Source organism: Aulonocara sp. 'chitande type north' Nkhata Bay, linkage group LG15 (genome assembly GCF_057382095.1).
Source record: "Aulonocara sp. 'chitande type north' Nkhata Bay isolate Kocher_YH1m ecotype deep benthic linkage group LG15, A_spYH_male_GT1.1, whole genome shotgun sequence".
NCBI lineage: Eukaryota > Metazoa > Chordata > Actinopteri > Cichliformes > Cichlidae > Aulonocara > Aulonocara sp. 'chitande type north' Nkhata Bay.
In genome coordinates, this window is record NC_141358.1 from 9,510,791 (window position 1) to 9,528,084 (window position 17,294).

The 17,294-nt window shown below is 41.4% G+C and overlaps 2 protein-coding genes across 4 annotated transcripts; one reads left to right on the forward strand and one right to left on the reverse strand.

Moving 5' to 3' along the window:
• The first annotated feature begins 480 nt into the window (after window positions 1-480).
• Window positions 481-4,204, forward strand: atraid (all-trans retinoic acid-induced differentiation factor). Of its 2 annotated transcripts, XM_086263901.1 has the most exons (7): window positions 498-661; window positions 848-981; window positions 1,531-1,599; window positions 2,213-2,284; window positions 2,365-2,486; window positions 2,582-2,682; window positions 2,774-4,204. In XM_086263901.1, the coding sequence occupies exons 1-7, from the start codon at window positions 569-571 to the stop codon at window positions 2,876-2,878; spliced, it is 696 nt and encodes a 231-aa protein (XP_086120027.1). In that variant the 5' UTR covers window positions 498-568; the 3' UTR covers window positions 2,879-4,204. The 2 variants fall into 2 exon arrangements, with proteins under 2 accessions (XP_086120028.1, XP_086120027.1); XM_086263902.1 differs by lacking the exon at window positions 2,213-2,284 and having other exon boundaries at window positions 481-661.
• A 107-nt stretch (window positions 4,205-4,311) lies between these two features.
• eif2b4 (eukaryotic translation initiation factor 2B, subunit 4 delta) lies at window positions 4,312-9,926 on the reverse strand. Of its 2 annotated transcripts, XM_086264591.1 has the most exons (14): window positions 9,813-9,926; window positions 9,318-9,355; window positions 9,033-9,213; window positions 8,718-8,933; window positions 7,821-7,903; window positions 7,289-7,315; window positions 6,771-6,862; window positions 6,557-6,671; window positions 5,805-5,881; window positions 5,592-5,694; window positions 5,335-5,468; window positions 4,980-5,157; window positions 4,722-4,902; window positions 4,312-4,609 (listed from the first exon to the last, which is right to left on the reverse strand). In XM_086264591.1, exons 1-14 carry the CDS (start codon window positions 9,832-9,834, stop codon window positions 4,410-4,412), a joined length of 1,647 nt encoding a protein of 548 aa, XP_086120717.1. In that variant the 5' UTR covers window positions 9,835-9,926; the 3' UTR covers window positions 4,312-4,409. The 2 variants fall into 2 exon arrangements, with proteins under 2 accessions (XP_086120717.1, XP_086120718.1); XM_086264592.1 differs by lacking the exon at window positions 7,289-7,315 and having other exon boundaries at window positions 9,813-9,925.
• Window positions 9,927-17,294: the final 7,368 nt, after the last annotated feature.

A 17,294-nucleotide genomic window follows, 5' to 3' on the forward strand; every position in this document is an offset into this window, starting at 1 on the left:
TTTTGGGTCAAACCATCTTATCGTCGGCACACGGGTGTATACTGCAGTTTATGCAATTAAAATAACACAAATTCACCCCCAAGACATACAGTTATTTTACTTTATGGCACAATATTTTGTAAACATAACACAAAGGGTATTTTTTGTATTAGAATTAGTTTTACGTTATTTGATCCAATCCGTTAGTTGGTCCAATCCGAACTGACAGTGAACGCGCAGTCAAAATTCATTAGTCAAAAATGTTTTTTTCCGCTAGTTTTACAACACACACAGTTAAACGTTATATTTAAAAAAAATATTCGAAGACGTGAAAAACTACTTCAAATGTTTTGAATATTAAAAATATTTTGTATTTTGTAATATTTCTTATTTGACCTTTTTTCTACAGCTAGAAATGCTTACGGCATAATTTTATACTATTGTTTGTGATTGTGTGTAACAGAGAGCGTACAGAAGCAGGTAATGTTAGTTAAAATCCCATAAAATCCTGCAAACGTCATAAAATGCTGGACCCGCTTCCTGTCACGTGCCCTGCTGCGGCCTGATCATGTGACTCCAGTTGCTAAAAATGAAAGCTTTATGTAGCTGTATGAGATTTGTGGCGCTTGTTTTGATCCTTAATTTATTTTTCCAAGCAAGTTATCAGCTGACCGAGCTGCAGGTAAGGCTGGGCTTTCTAAATGCAATAACTGTAGTCTTTACTTCAACAACTCTGTGGCGCATATATATTACTAATAATACAACAGGTTCTGGTGTAGCTGTATGTGCCAGAAAGGAAATGGCCAGCAAGATTGTTGTTTACAGGTGTCCCCCCCCCCCCTCTCTTTGTTATGACGTGTAACCACAGGTATGTAACCTGTGTGGCGGGACCATCCTAAACAGCTCCGAGGTCGGTCACTTTTGCTTCTTATCCGCTGGACGGATAGACGGGCGTTGCTGTTTGAGAAATGACACCACAAACGACCCTGAACACATCATCGGGTAGGATTTGCTGCTTTCAGGGTCCGTCGGAAACAGAATTTACACCCAAGCTAAGATTTGTTAAGCTATTTTGTGAATAACTGTTAAAAAAAAAAGAAAATGTAAATGTCTTTTTCCTTCTAGTGACTTCCAATGCTGACTGTGTATTAACTTGTGGGAAAGGTTTCGTCTTCATAATCTCACTAACAGACAGGAGGCTGAGCTGGAGGTGGCAGAATTGGTAGTGCTAGCATTTTCATTAGGAAGTACAGCTCAATTTGGGTTTTTTGGAGACACAGTTAGAGAGGCAAAGCTGAGATGGTTTGGATAGTGGGATATATTGGACAAAGGGTGTTGAATGTGGATCTGGCAGGCAGAATAAAAAGAGGAAGACCACAGAAATGATTCATGGATATAATGAAGAAGCACATGCACAGTTGGTAGAGAAGGATGCTAGGGATAGGGTGAGATGGAGGCAGATGATCAAATTTGGTAGTGACCCCTAAAGAGTGCAGCTGAAAGAGGAAGTTCTTCATTATCTGAACTTTATTTGTGTTTTTTGTTTGTCAGGTTGGATCTGTCCAACTGTTCACTAACTTGTGTGCAGGATCTTCAGGGAGCATCAACAGCTTTCATGATGTAAGAACAGTAAATACAGTTTCACATCTTTTTTTGCACAAATAATCCTCTCGTCTGCACGCAAAACAACAGAAGCTCCTGCTTACACATGCTTTTTCTTTGATTGTAAGGTTATTTTTAATTCAAAAGGAAATAACTGCTCTTATCGCTACTCCACAGTTTACATTTCATATGAAAAATTGTAGTAAAAGCCTGTATTGGTGTACCGAGAAAGACAAATGACACATGTGCAGGCGATTCCTCAGAATGATCTTCATGTTCATAAAAGCATTCTTGAGCAGCAGGAGTTTAGGAAAGTTTCTATTTCTGGCCATGCATAACAACTTTTATCTCCCCTTCTGGCAAGCACTAAAATGATTTAACTTCACAAAAAATAAATATAACTGAAGCAAATAAGGAAGACACAGGGCGGCTGTGGTTGAGCAGTTTCTCTACCAAATGGTTCACATATTGAAGTATCCTTGGGCAAGATGTATCAAAGTTAAACAAAGTGTTTTAGGCATAGATACAAGTGCAGTGTGACTGGATGACTGATAGTTGTACTAGAAAGTGCTAGTGTTTTTATCTATGTGGTCGCTCTTTTAAATGCATCCTATAAATGTTTATATTACAGAGACCTCTCGTTCAATCCCCTTGTCAACATCAGTGATACAGCTTTTCAAGGATTTAATAAGTTAAACTACATGTAAGTATTTTACCCAAATTATGACAGATTCTCCTCAGTATTAGATTGAGATTTTTTTTTCTAACTTAATTTCTCTGTAGGATTTTACCACAAAATATAGATTGTCCGGGAAGCAACACATCTTGGGAAAAGGTTAAAATCAAAGAGGGAAATCGCCATTGTGAAGGCCAAAGGAATATATGCAACGAGACTGGACAACTGTGTAAGTTCCTAACTTTTGCTGTGACACATGCCATCTAAAACTACAGTTAAATATGTTACACGTGACATCTATTCATACTTGTTGGTAATCCACAGCAATGAACTGTCCAGAGAACTCCCTCTGTGGCCCCTTCGGCCCAGGCTTCTTTGAGTGCAGCTGCGCTGAAAACTTCCGTGGATACAAGTGTCTTCGAGAGGTTGGTTCTGCAAGCAGCTTTATGCAAATCACCTTTTGATGCTAAGCTTTTCGATTATTTAAAGTTGTGCATTTGTTAAAACTGTCCATAGGGGGAGTTCCCAGCTCTGCAAGTCTTTGGGCCTCTTGCAGCTTCTACGGTTGTGATCTCGGTTCTTCTGTGGGCCACCCAGAGACGTAAAGCCAAATCACTCTAAAGCTGAACCTTAGTCAGCTGGTTTTAATCTCAAACTGACTGTTCTTAAAGGGAAGATACTGATAGGGGAAAATGCTGACAAAGTCTGAGGGGACTTTTACAGGGCTTCTTTTAAATGTGTTTTTATTCATTTTACACCTTTTTGAGGTCTGTTGTATTTTTTGTTTCAAGGAAATTTACACGTTTGACCTCAAAGATGTTTCAGTGCAATTTTAAAGAAAAGATTTGCTCCGCATTTCAAATATTTTTGTCAAAAATGACCACTATTAGCACATCAATTATATTTGTAAATGTATTTGACTGACACCATGTGATAGAAGGGAAAACACTGTGTTTTACAAAATCCTTCAGAAACTATGTGCACTTACACAAATACTGTCTTCAGTCCTAAAACCTGTCTGGGCAGACGTGCTGAATTTCCACTTTACTGACAGCAAAGACTAAGTTTGTTTTAAGGGTGCAAGCTTATTTGACATCTTTAAAAATTATTTTAATAGTCCAATAGGTTAAATTCCTTTTTTTTTTTTTTCTATGTAGTTGAGCGACACAAAATCCTTTCTTTTGCAACAAACCTCTTTTTGAAGTGTGATGTTTTTATTTACATCTTTAATTTCAATTTCAGACAAAACACAAAATGTGGAAGATACTTGTCTGTTACAGCCACATTTTGTTTATAGGCCACATGTGCTAAATGTCTTGAGATTCAAGGGTAACCTCCTTTGATACTCTTCTCCAGTGAGATTCAGGGTTCTACTGAAGATTTTAAAACAGGATATCTGTTTCTATGCTTCGAGTATCATGTTTACATTATGCATATACAGGATTTAATTGTACATTAACTGATTTTCTAGCTGTTAAAATGTTGTGTTCTCCCATTGGGAAAATTCAGTGTTGAAGGGCAGCTCTAGTTGCTCTATGTTCAATACATTGCTTCTGGCTAAATAAGTTGTCTGAATGTTAATGCACTGACTAAATATTGCAACTAATAAATAATTCTTGTAAGGAGAGAGTGCATCTACAGCATGCAGAATATTTCTCCTGGTTTTAACTGAACTTGGTGACGATATATGAGCAGTGAGAACATAAACTCCTAGCTGCTTTACCAAAAACTGTAGTACCTGGTTAATGTCTTACTTTTCTTTTGTCATTAAACCTAACTTTATGGGAGCCATAACATTTATCTGATGCTTCAACTCCAACTGTAATTAGGAAAAATTTCTGTCTTGTTTCAAATTGCATGCCATGGTTAATAACTAGTGTTGTGACGCTCAGTGGGATTGTATTGACAATTAATTGTTCTGTTTCTAATAAACAGTGGGTCTTATAACATCTAGCACTACTTTTTTTTTAATAAACAGAACAGCCTTGTCACATTAGGCCAGGAAATATATTTCCATTCATCCAATACTACCATAAAAACACACATGGACTCAATTTAAAAAGCATATGTCACTTCAGATATATATTTATTGCATGCTAAAAGCACAATTTGTTGTGTGTGTACAAGCTCTGGTGCACACAAACTGAGTTGTTCACTGGTCCACGTTTTTGACTCGCAGCACCACGGGGACAGAGGTACACGGGATCATCCCGAGCTCTGTGATGACTAGATCTACGAAATCAGGCGGCGTCACGTCGTAGACCAGGTTAAGAAGGCCGAGAGAGGACTCGTTCTCCCATCCCTCCAGCGGAGTCGTTCCTTTACGGGTTACAATGAGGTCGTCGGGGTCATCTGGAAAGCAAAGATGAGGATAAACTGGTGTATGGAAATAAAGTTGAGCAAAAGGACAAATTGAGCTGAAAGGCTCGCAGACATTTATGTAGCAACTGAACACTTTCCATACCGAGTTCATTAGATACAAAGGAGTCTGTCTGCACCCTGTCGCAGAACTTGTAGGTCTCACAACACACCAGCACAGGCACATTAAAAGCTTTGGCCACCAGAGCTATCTGTGATGTCCCCACTCGAGACATGACGTAACCATTAGCCAGCAGAGCATGAGCACCAAGGAAAACCTTTGACACCTAGAAGAGAATAAAGAAACTCATTGTGCTTAGAACCAAATATTTTGGGGTTTACTCTAGTGTAGCTCCATGATTACCTCTGGAAGGATGTAAGAGACAGCAGAGATAAGAACATAGGTGCAGCTGATGCCTTTCTGAACCAGGCGCCTCAGGGCCTCCTTGCCCTCTAGCCGAGGCCTGCTGTCCACAACAATAACACGGAATTTTCTGCTCTTCTCAAAGGCCTTGCAAAGGATGTGGTTGACCAGTGACGAGCTGTCAGGGAGGAGAGAGGAACATTTAATGTCAGGACAAAAATGCGGAAGGAAGGTTGCATCTAACCAAAACAGGGAAGAGAAAGTGTTAAGAATAAACAATTAAGCAATGCTCGCTAATAAAGAACAGATTTAACAGCTGAAACCAAGTACATGCACGCAGCTTTTAGAGACTTACCATCCATAAACTAGGATCACATCTCCATCACTGATCTTTTGTTTTTCTATGGCGCACTTGGCAATAGCTACACCAGCGAGAATAATCTTCTCATTAATGTAGGACTCGATACAGTTGAGCAGTTTGTTCTTTGCCTAAAAACAAAAGGAAGTGCATGAGTTCTCAAGTATTGGAAACTTAAAATGAACCACACAGTGTGATAAAAGTCTCACTACTTAAACAGATTATGTGATTGCAAATACACGAGTGTCACTAACCTCGTCTTCTTTACAGTTACTAGGAATATTAGAGATCTCCTTCTTGATGTATTTGATTGCATTACCCATGCTGGCTGACAGAGGGCGACACTGATTCAGAAAACTGAAATAAAAACAAAGCAAAAGGAATGATTTCATGTGTTAAACCAAAAACGTGTCAGTAGTGTAGGAAATAATGATGAATGACTAAAATCAGTATTTTTCTTCCTTTACCTGATATAAGGTTTTAGCTTGTTGACCAAGTCTCTTGATAGCTCTTCATTTTGAGGTGTAGTGTAATCCCTTATTACCTGAAGGGAAAAATGAAACACTGGACTTTGACTGGGCCATTACAACATTCTTTTCTTTTCCAGTCATTCTGTTGTAGATTTGCTGCTGTGCTTGCGATCGTTGTCCTGTTGCATGACCCAATTAAGGCCAGACTTTTAGGTGTCAGACAGATGGCCTCACATTGACTTTACAATACTTTTATATACATAGGAGCTCGTAGTAAACTCAGTGACTACAAAGTGCCCAGGTCCTGTGGCTGTAAAACAAGCCCAGATGCAACTTTGAAAAGCTAAGCTATACCACCATATTCTTTTTAGAAAGAATAAGCTTTCCCTATGACAACACTTCCAAACAAACCATACTTGTTCAGTGTTTTTCTAACTGTACTGTCATGAACTCACTGAGGCGTGTAGAGTCTGAGATCTAGTCCTTGAATTTTTTTTTTTTTTTGCAGCTTCTCTGAGCATTACACGCTCTCAACTTGGTGTGAATTTGAGATTGTATCTACCTGATTTTAATGACCAGATTCACTTTTACAATGTCTCCTGATAAGTAAAAACATGGACCCTCTCCAATACTGGCCGACTTCTTTGTAACTGACTGCAGTCAAACGGTCACTGTGTCAGCCTTAGCCTTGCCCATGAGAGAGGGAACAGTGGGGTTTGAAGAATGAATGGTCTATGTTGGGACTGTACCTGTTTGAAAGCATGCAGCAGGGCGACAGAGCGAGCATTGGATCCTGCAACAATGCCGTGTGAATACTGCAAACCCAGCCTGACAATAGCGGGATGAATCACTGTGGAAGGAATGCTGCAAACCACAAAAGAGATTTAAGGAAATCTTAAGAGGTTACATCTTATAACATGACATAAACAACACACTGTAACATACAATTTAAAGTCAGTTTACCTGAGTTGCTGTGTTAGAGGAGCTTTGCGACTGTACTGGTGGAGATGAGAAAACAGGCTGACTTTGTAGCCATAATCTGAGCGCAGCGGGATCTGAAATGCACAAAATGTACACCAGGTCAGAGATTACAGCTGAGTTAATGAGGTGAAAACAGGGAGTCTGTAGACTGTGCTCATTAAGAGTTACATTAAACTTTGAATTCTGTGTAGACCTAATAGAAAGAAAACTGACAAAATTAAAAATTACTGTTATAATAAATTATGACTAACAGAACAGCAGCAAGCAACGGACAGCCTGGTGTTTCGGTGACCACAGCAAACAACACACATACTGTAAAACCTACTTGCCAACTTAACAGCTGTCTACATGGAAGAGATGTTTTTACATCTCTACCATTAAGTTTGTAACAACCAACAATAATGGGTTAAACCGGATTAAGATAACAGGTTAGCAACTGAAACAGAACCAAAAAGGTTAAAGGCACACATTCTGTAAAGCCAGACGCCGATGGCTTATACCTTTTTAGCAGCATAGTGCTCTGGTGTCTGAAAGAAAAGTTGGATACAGTCACATGCAATCACAACTGCTGGTTACTGGCTGCAATGACTCAACCAAATAAAGTTACTTTATTTTGGAGTTACTGTACAAATAACAGGAATTCTATTTATGTATACAACTGACTGACTTTTGTTTAATTAGAGAATGTCTCAGATTTAACTAGTAAAAGCTTAGATTTCCAAAAACGAACCATGCACCTGCAGGAAATGTCACACTTCTGTCCAATATAACATGTTGTAAACATGCCAGCAGTGTTTTTTTTCCATCAACTGAATTTGTTTACAATACAGTATGTTAGATTCAAACAAAAATAGTTACTTGAAGCATCCAAGATCAAGCCATTTTCATAAAATAAGTCAAACATTTCCTGATGAATCTATCCATCCTTACAACAAATTAAAAGGTTACTTAGAATCACTATGTATCGTGTGTATTCAGTGTGTCTTGAATCATTTTTAAGGGTCTTCAGAAGTTCCTCACAGCAATACTGACCTGTTGCCTTTCCAACTTCTTGGCAAGTTTCTTTAAAACGTCTGGGTTGTCCACTTGAATGTGTTCAGGGAGCCTCTTCACCACTGAAAATGCAAAGAGTGTTAATATTCTCCAGTTTGCTGACGAGCCAAAAAATTCTGCTGGTCGTTTGGGAGATGCTAAATAGCTGTACTGCGAAGCAGGATTTTATGTTATCCAGGTATTTGCACTGTCAAATTTGAACAAAGACTAAGGCTACATTCACACGTACAAGGGTATTTTTGGAATCTGAGATTTTCCGTTTTTAAAAAAAATCCCGTCCACACGTGCAGTTTTAAAAAATATCTCCGTTCACATGTAAATAGGCTAAACTTTATCAAGTCTTGTCTAGCCATACTGACCAAAGCACTTAAAGCTTACACTTTTGATATATTATTACGTTACAGTCATTTTCCCCTCTTACACACTCATATTGATGGTCTGTCTGCAGCAGCTGTATTGCTTTCAGTCTGTATTACATGTTTAATGTCTTCATATTTTCCCATATTTCTGTACAGGTTCACCTTCCAAAATCAGTCGCTCTACTGCTGATACACTTATTACCATTGCCACCGATATCACATGACCTTGACCTTTACATTTAACACTTCACTGGCACCAAAACCTTGTTGGTGAAGTTACCACCAGTCAGTCTTGTTTCAGCATATTTCCCTGCAGCCAATCATGAGGCCAACGTTTGACCCTACAACAATCACTGATCACTGTTAGTCTGTATTTATCACAGCCAGCTTCTGTGTTGGCAAAAACAGCTTCTCAAAGTTCTACAGGTAGCTGTCTGTTGTTCTGACTTGATTATTTTGAGTTAGATTATCCAAAAGATAAAACTGAACACGCAAATGTTAGGTGCAACAGCAGTACCTGGCTGCAGATCACTGGGCGGAGCTTTTGGTTTGCTCGTGGCTGCCTGCTGTCCTGTCTCTCCCTTCTTGGTCTGTTTGCTGGCCCTCTCAGCCTCTTGCCGAGCTCTCCTCTCAGCTTTCAGCTCCGCTTTAGTCTTTGTTGGCTTGTCCGCCGGCACAGAAGCCTCCGAGGCAGGCACAGAAACAGGTGCAGTAGCAGGCACTGCTGAAGGAGCTGACAAAGACCATAACAGACACAGATGTTAGGATAAAGAATGAATCACACTGTGCACCCAGATACAACAACACTTGCTGCTGCCTAAATGGGAGGCACCTTTCTGCACTGTGGGTTGTGTCGGGGGCTGGGATGCTGGAGCTGCTGAAGTGACCGGCTTCTTCTCCTTCTCATTTTCCTGTGATGCCTTGTCATCTTTTTTCTCTTTGATTTTTTTCTGCTGTTTCTTCTCTTTCCTCAGCCGTTGCTTTTCCTCCTTGGTTAGGTCTTTGCCTTCACTCTGTCACGTGACAGGAAGAGGCGTCAAGAAAAACCTAACTATTAAGGAAAGCATTTATCCACACAAAAGGCTGTAATAAATTTCAAGAAAACACCTAGACTAACCTTTGCGCGTTCGATTTCATCTTTCCTCCCGGGTCCGTCTGTAAGACGAGCAACAGAGGATGATAATATTAGGTTATTTAGCATTATAACGTAGTTCTGTTACTTTTTCCACAAGAGGCGGTGATATTAAGGTCGAGTCTGTTAGCTGCTTTTAGTTTTCACCGTGTCAACGAAATCAGTAACAAAACAAGTGTAGTGCATCATCGTCACAGCACAGTGACAACTAGAAACATGAGTATTGTACATTTTAAAACTACTCGAAAAGATGATGCAATACATTCTCTGTCTACGGCATGAGTACCGTTTACATGCTCTCGACGCTAACGTTAGCAGGTCTAGCATCTGGGAAATTAACTTTGCTACCAGCTAATAACAAAGTCTACATAATAAGCGCTGTGAGTATGAGATACTTCTTCGTAACTCCTGCAACTAAAGAATAAGAACCAAAAGGAAAAACCAAATGAACTACAGCTATTTACACACTCTGAAACCCACCTATCACTCCACTGTCAGCCATGTTTACGATGCTGCTTCACCTCCTCTTCTGCTGTAGAAACTACTACCATAGAAACGTATATCGCCCCCTGGTGGATGACGTTGTATGTTGATGAGTATGTGCACATTAATATTAAGCATATTGATTTGCTCTCCTGATATTTAGACTATAGTATTGATATTTTAATCTTTGCCTTATGCCCATTAAACATTAATACTATTTTCCAAATAGTATTAATGTTTAATGGGTGTTATTAAGGCTCACTCAGTGACATACTGTTATTTATTTTATGTTTAGATGTGATTCTAAAGGCCGAACTTGCTACATCAACAAAAATAAAATAAAATCTAAAACTATTAAACTTCCTACATCATTAAGTAGCCTACTGTGAAAAAGTCTTGAGCATTCCCTTATTTCTTTAAACAAAAAATCTTTTGAGTATTATACATATGAACATTACAAGGGGAAATAAATAAATAGTGTTATGTATATACAGTTTTGGTTACTGCACGTAGAATTAAGTACTGCACAGTGATTGCACAGTAGAGGGAATCACTGTGCAATACATAGAGGGAATATTGAATATTGAAGTGAATATTGGAATATTGATCTGGTCAGTTAAGTAGCAGAAGGGGTTGTTGATCAGTTTTATCTGTTTTGGTGTGAATAAATTCACAACAGGTGCACTAGAGAGAAAACAATGAGACACCCCCATAACACTAATTATTTTACAGATGGAGGCCACTAACCTTTTTTCCAATTCTGGCATTGAAATGTCACATTGCCAGAAGGCTTGATGTGTCTCCTTACACAGTCTCAACAGCAAGGAAGAGATTCCAAGAGACAGGCAGTCACTCTAGGAGAACTGGACGAGGTCGTGGAAGGTCCTTAACCCACCAACAGAACTGGTATATGCTCCTTTGTCTAACAAGGAACAGGGTGAAATGAACTACAAACTACAACCGGACTGATTAGGAATGTTATTTTGGTGACTTTGCTGTAATGATAAGGGCAAAGGTTCATAATGAAAATCCATCCATCCATCCATCCATTGGGTAGGAGATATGTAAACCCTGGACAGATTGCCTGTCTATTCCTGATTAAAATGCTGACGTTAAATATCAGTTTACTGTCTATATTATGATCCAGTGAATTACAACTTCAGCATCCTGGCTTTTGGTCAGTGATTTCAATAACAGCAGCAGATTTAGCTGGTTTTGACAAAAGGTTTGAAGTGAAAAAGTTGGTAAGGGATGTGCAGCGCTGTTCTTTGTATGCTTATTTGCATCCCCATTACATCTGCATGCTTAGAGGAAGTTTATTTTCATGGAGACAGCTGGAGTGTCATTTTTGTGTGTATATTATCCTCCATCACAAAATAGACTGAAGACAGATTTTATTGTCCCACATTGTAGGAAATTTGGATCAGGTTTCCACCCAGGCTGTATTTATAAAAAATGTTTAAACACACATGAAATATGAGTGAAACAAGAACAAAAATACACAGACATAAGCATATGTGCTATTTATAGACCTATACAGTAGAGTGCAAAATAACTGTAAAATTCATGCAAACACTAAAAGTAAAAAGATCTGTCATTTTTTATTGATACATCCCTACCTCATCATTTAAAACTGAGCTTGAAGTTGGGATAAAAGAGATTTATTCTAGCTCTAGTCAGGCAGCACAGTGATATTCTAAACCTCCGAGTGGTACTTGGTGTGTAGCTCATATAGCGCAGGGTTATTAGATTGTTGGCTTGCCTCTGCACAGCCTGTTTGTAAATAGTCTGCAGGCATGTGTACACTCCACACCCACACAGAAGGCAACCTAGCTAGAAACAGCATATTACTGTATATATACATCATGCGTGCTATCCATGGTACTGAATTCTCTGGCCCGGACTGTAATATTAGCTTTTCCCATCTATTCTACAGTGTCTATCCCTGCACTGCTACACCTGCGTTCTTTTTCTGTTTAAATAATTTACTAAGTTATACTTTGCTGCCATTTTAGGCCTCATATTTATATCATCTCATACTGGGTCAGAGTCTATTCTGCAGAATAAGGTGGACTCAACTGCTAGACTTAATGTATCGTTGTGTTTTTCCTCGAGTACACAATGGACTGAACGTGAATCAGAAGAACAGGAATTCAACACTGTACATCATCAGTGAGCTTTTATTTGGTTTCTAGTCACATATTACCATGGACAATCAACATAGTGCTCCTAAAGAAGATTCACGTTGCATCTGTGCTGTAAAATCTATTCTATTCACCACCTCCAGATTAAGCAGCGCTACACCACAACGTCACTGCGTGTTTGACTCCCAGCCGGTGTGTGCTGACTGAATTCACGGCGCAGTAGCTGGTTGAAGGGGACCAAACCTCACAGAAACACCTGACTTGGTTCCGTTTGACCAGCCACAGCAAGGCGTGTTGCTTCAGCTGCGAGTGGCAGAGCAAGAGGCAGAGCAGGAGGGGAGGGGCAGTCAGGAGGAAAGGTTACAGGGGTAAAGGTCACGGAAAAAGAGGGACATGAGAAAGACGGTAGGAGATGGACATCATCTGCAGGCAGTAAGGGCTGCTGAATCCTCTTCAGTCTTACCTGATGGAACACACAGAGAGAGAAAAGGAGAAGTTACAGCACAGGAACAAGTGCCTCCGTGTTACCAAGCAAATAGTTCCTATTTAGAGGCTTGAGAACTCTGACAGCCGGTGACATCTCTCCGTTTCCTTCCAAATCCAGCCCACGGCAGTGAACTTTCACCCTCAGTGACAGCTCCTGCATCTCTGCCCTTCCCTCCCCTCTTCCCTTTTTGAGAGCTCTGCGGTTGCTATAATGGGTGACAGCTGTGCTCTGTCAATCCTCCTTGACTGTCAGCAGTTGGGGCAGGGCAGGAATTTTTCAAGAAGTCCCTGAGACCCGATCAGCGGCCCTGGGAGTAATGCTAACTGCACACGTGCCTGAGCTGAAGGAGAGGGAACAGGCCTTTCACCTGTTGTCCTGCCACACACACACACACACACACACACACACACACACACACACACACACACACACACACACATGGTCATGAACTCTGACACCCCCCAAATGGTAAATGGCCTGTATTTGTATAGCTCTTTACACAACACACACACACACACACACACACACACACACACACACACACACACACACATATAAAGTAGACAGACACCCTCACACAATTTTCTGAATGAAGACAAATGAAAGGACAATATGAGAAATGTCGACGTTGATGCTCAGGTCCCCTTGAAACCACACACTTCCTTACATTCCATAAGTGGCGTATTAATATGGGGATATAAGGAAGCATGTGCTCACAAGGGACAACAACTGGATTCGCTGCTCCTCGAGACACAAAGCACCCTTTCATAGCCACGCGTGAAGAGTAGCGGGAAGAACCGGCTTAACAGCGGTTAACTGTGACAGAGTGAGTGAGTGAATAAAGGAATAATGGAGCATGAGAGGCACAGAATGGTGGCTTCTATCATCTCCATGAAGCTAGAAGCAATTTGTATGGGTTAAACCTGACCATTGTTTTATTAGACAAATAAAAAGTGAATTTTCTGACACTGACAGATGACGGGACTGATCATACTGGCAGATACTTGATGGATAATGCCAGTGTGATGCTGCTGAAATGAGTTTAAATAACTCAGGCGGGTGAGGCAAATACCGGCTCCCATCAAACAAAGGTCATCGTCCTTTTTTTATTTCCCAAACATCGTGCCATGCCAAGTCAACGTGATGCCGACAGTTGTGTCAAGTGATCCTTAAAAGCGGAAAAAATTCAATTCATTTTAATTGCAACCCCTTATTAAAATAGCTTGAGCTGATTTTTAAAAAAATGCGTTTTACTCACCTTCGTCTGGTCTCCTTGCACCTCCTCTTGTGGTTTTCTCACGGTGAGTAAATGGGGTTAAGATGAAGGCCTCAGTCCACCTCTCCTTCACAAGTGGTGACTTCCTTGATAAATCTAAACACTTCTGAACCAAATGGCCACCAGAAAGTCTGTCTCGTCTACTGTAATTAGACTAGGACGACTCCTCTGAGAGGCACCAGATTTCCTGATTCTTTCCTGCATCACATCTCAGCTTCCCCTCACCTGACACAACTGGCTGCCATGTTGTGCTGTGTCTTCAGTAAAAGTGAGAGAAAGCTGGTTTGATACCAGATTTTTACTCATATTGTGCTGAAGTTAAGCTGAAACCACACAAGCACAGTAACCCGAAGATTCTGTTGCCTGACATATGACTTTGTCTCTTCCTGCGCTGTGAACTAAAGTTTTAGAAGGAGAAATCACAGGAGTGATTCAAAAACAGACAAAACTCAGACCAACCTTACTCCTCATCCCTGAAGTTGTCCTCTGCCTTTTATCCACCCTTTAAAGCCAAGCTCATGAAACTAACCCTCCGCTTTCTGAGAACCACTCCCCGGCTTCACCCTCAGCTCTCCTGTGATCACCCATCCTCCTCTGTATCTGGTCAGTGGATTGTGCCCACAGCAGGCCTTGCAGATCGGCCTTTTCTATGGCTCCAGGAGCGGCCCCCTCCAATGCGGCCTCCCACCTGTTGGTGTCCTTTAGAAGCCCGGGCCTCTCCTGCGCCTCCTGTCCGGCCCAATCAGCGCTTTGACAGAGGGGAGCCAGCCTGTGAAATCACACCTCTCAGCTGTTCACACTGGGCTCGAGACATCCTACACCCCTGCCGTTCCTCTGTTCAGGCCCCCCCCACCCCACCCTGCCTCTATTTTACACCGAATGTCAATGGCTCCTTTTTGGATAAAAAAAAAGAAAGGGAAAGAAAAAAGAAAAGAAAAGGGGATACAGGGAGAAACAAGGAAGCAACTGCAAGAGGGGCGTGTTTTACTGGGTCTGGGGGTACAGTCAGAGCAGCAGTTACGGCAGGCCGTGAGTCACAGCCGAAGCCAAGGTTGAGTTTCAGCCCTCTTTGGCTTCTTTGATTCACTTTAGCTTCATTGCATCGTTTACCGGGGAGGAAAAAGTGACGTATGTGCTTATCAAGTTCACAAAATAACATTTCAGGCCCCTTTATGCGGTGATTCGGGCAACTGAAACAGGTCCCTTTGGGAGACATCACATGATAAGAAGCCTGTATGCGTCACAGTGCACCAAATGTGGCAAATGCTTTGACAAACTGTAAAGTAAACCTCTGTCCACGAAGCATGGCCAGTAGGATATATAGGTGCTCCTGTGGCATCATAAAAAGAAAGCAATAAATTCTTCAGTGGCCACAAGATGACCATTCTGCCACCATGACTCTTAGAACGCAAGCACTCGATGTGAAATGAGCCACTTTAGGAGGCAAAAATCCAAAGCCTGGAAGAATATGTCTTTTCTCAGGATACGTGCTGCCGTATAGAATGACAGGTCTGAAGGTGTGACAGCGCTGAAGCATCTACACGCACTGATCACCAGCAGTGTAGAGGCAAACAGACCCAGGCTCAGGGGGTTCATTTTCCTCTGCAGCAAGCACAAGCTGCTCCACTAAGGTCAACACCTGTGTTCTAAAATCAGCGCCGGGGTTGGGTGTGATAGGAACCCGGGCCTCATTCACAGAAAGCTCAAGCTCAGAGAGAGGGGCTTATATTGAAACCTAACGCTCTCGCTATTTTCGAGGCACTTGCCGTCCACAAATAGCAACCTGGCTGCATCTTTGTGGCTCCCGTTTTTTTTTTCACCCCACAGGATGTTGTCTAAATTCGACAGTTGTTCAATATTTCCCATGGCGCCGAGCCAGGGTGTATCACAAATGCAACATTTCCACTAATGCCAGCGATGTGCCACGGCCTTGCTTGTTACATCTGAGCGCTTGGAATATCAGATGACTTTTGTTGCTGAGTGAATTCTTGGTCGCTCGCACCGGACACGATGGTAAAGACACAAATCATAATCCTTGTGTTCCTCTTTTGCGGGAACAGCTGATCACTGTCACATACTGGCGCACAGGCCGGGGCTTTGCCAGCGAACGCTCTCATCTAATCATCTGTTTCTCCTTCATCATGTGTCATGCATCATTCAGAAGAGCTCACCTTACCCTCTGATTTTTTTTTCATCTGTCTACACCTTTTCTGTTTTTTGTTTTTTTTTATTTGACTTCCAGTCATCCAGTCTGGTGATTCTTTATACTTCCAGAACTCACTGTAAACATGGACACTGGATGACAGGATTTTGACTTGCTCACCAATTTTGAGATCAATTAAATCAACATGGGGGAAAGTCAGTGAAGGGGCTTAAGTGCCCAAGCTGCATGTTATCTTCAAATTGGGCTAGGGAGGTTATTTTTAACTACTGTTCACATACCGGGGCCCCCGTTTGCTAATCACTTTGTTCCCCTCTGTCATACCCATCTGCCCTGCTGCCAATGTCCCACTGCGTCTGGGGAGGTCACAACACACTTCACTTGGCAGGAGGAAATAATTTCCCTCAGGACAGCAGACAGGAGCTTTGAATGATGAACTCCAGAGCAGTTTCTTCAACAGCGGATAATATGGAATTCTATTGGTATAAATAAAGTGGCAGCTGACACCAGACCAGATCTTGCGCATGCACACGCACACGGAGTGACCCCCACCTCTTTTAGCAGGAAAGCTCCTGTAGGAGGTAGTGGTGGTGGTGGAAGGTGGGGATGGGGGGTTAATAAATAACTTAATAACTTAACAACAAATAACTTAGAAGTAAGACTAAAACTGGGATTTGAGATTGTAAAATTGGCATCATGGCAACAGATAATAGCTTAAAGTGTCTAAAAAATTCACACACATTTTTTAATGTATTCTAAAGGCACACTAAAAAGATTAGGAGCTGGCCTAGTTGAAAAAGCAATAGTGAGCTGCTTAATCCTGACAATGGTAAGACGGTACTGTGCTGCTGACTCATTACGTGGTCTGATATTAATGGCGCTCTCTGTCCTTCCCTGGGCACAGCAGTTGCCAGCATCGAGGTTGACACAGCTGCCAAAGGAAGCCCGGTCCGTGTGGCAAAGCAATGGAGCAGAAAGGTCAAAGGTCAGCAGCATTTATGCTGAAAGAGAGAACAGGTGATGGAGAGGTGAAGGAAACTCGCCCACATGATTCAAGGAGAGGACAGAAGGATTTAAACGGATGCTCTGAGGATGTGAGATTTAGGAGTGAGGAAATGCAGCAGTTGGTGACGTCAGCGTCTTTATTGTTTGGTGTTTGGTTAGAAAACAGCAAAGAGTTTTCATTTCATTTCACCAACACAGAGAAAAAAGCTTGTTATTAATGTGGCACCCTAAGTAATTCAATTCAAGTCAGTTTTATTTATATGGCACCAAATCACCACAACAGTTGCCTCGAGGTGCTTGGGACTAGGCTTCAGTCTGATACTGAAGCCATCCAAAGGTGCCAAAACAGGAAACACATCCCACACTTTTCTCACCAGCCCGACAGTTAGGACATGAAAGGGTTCTG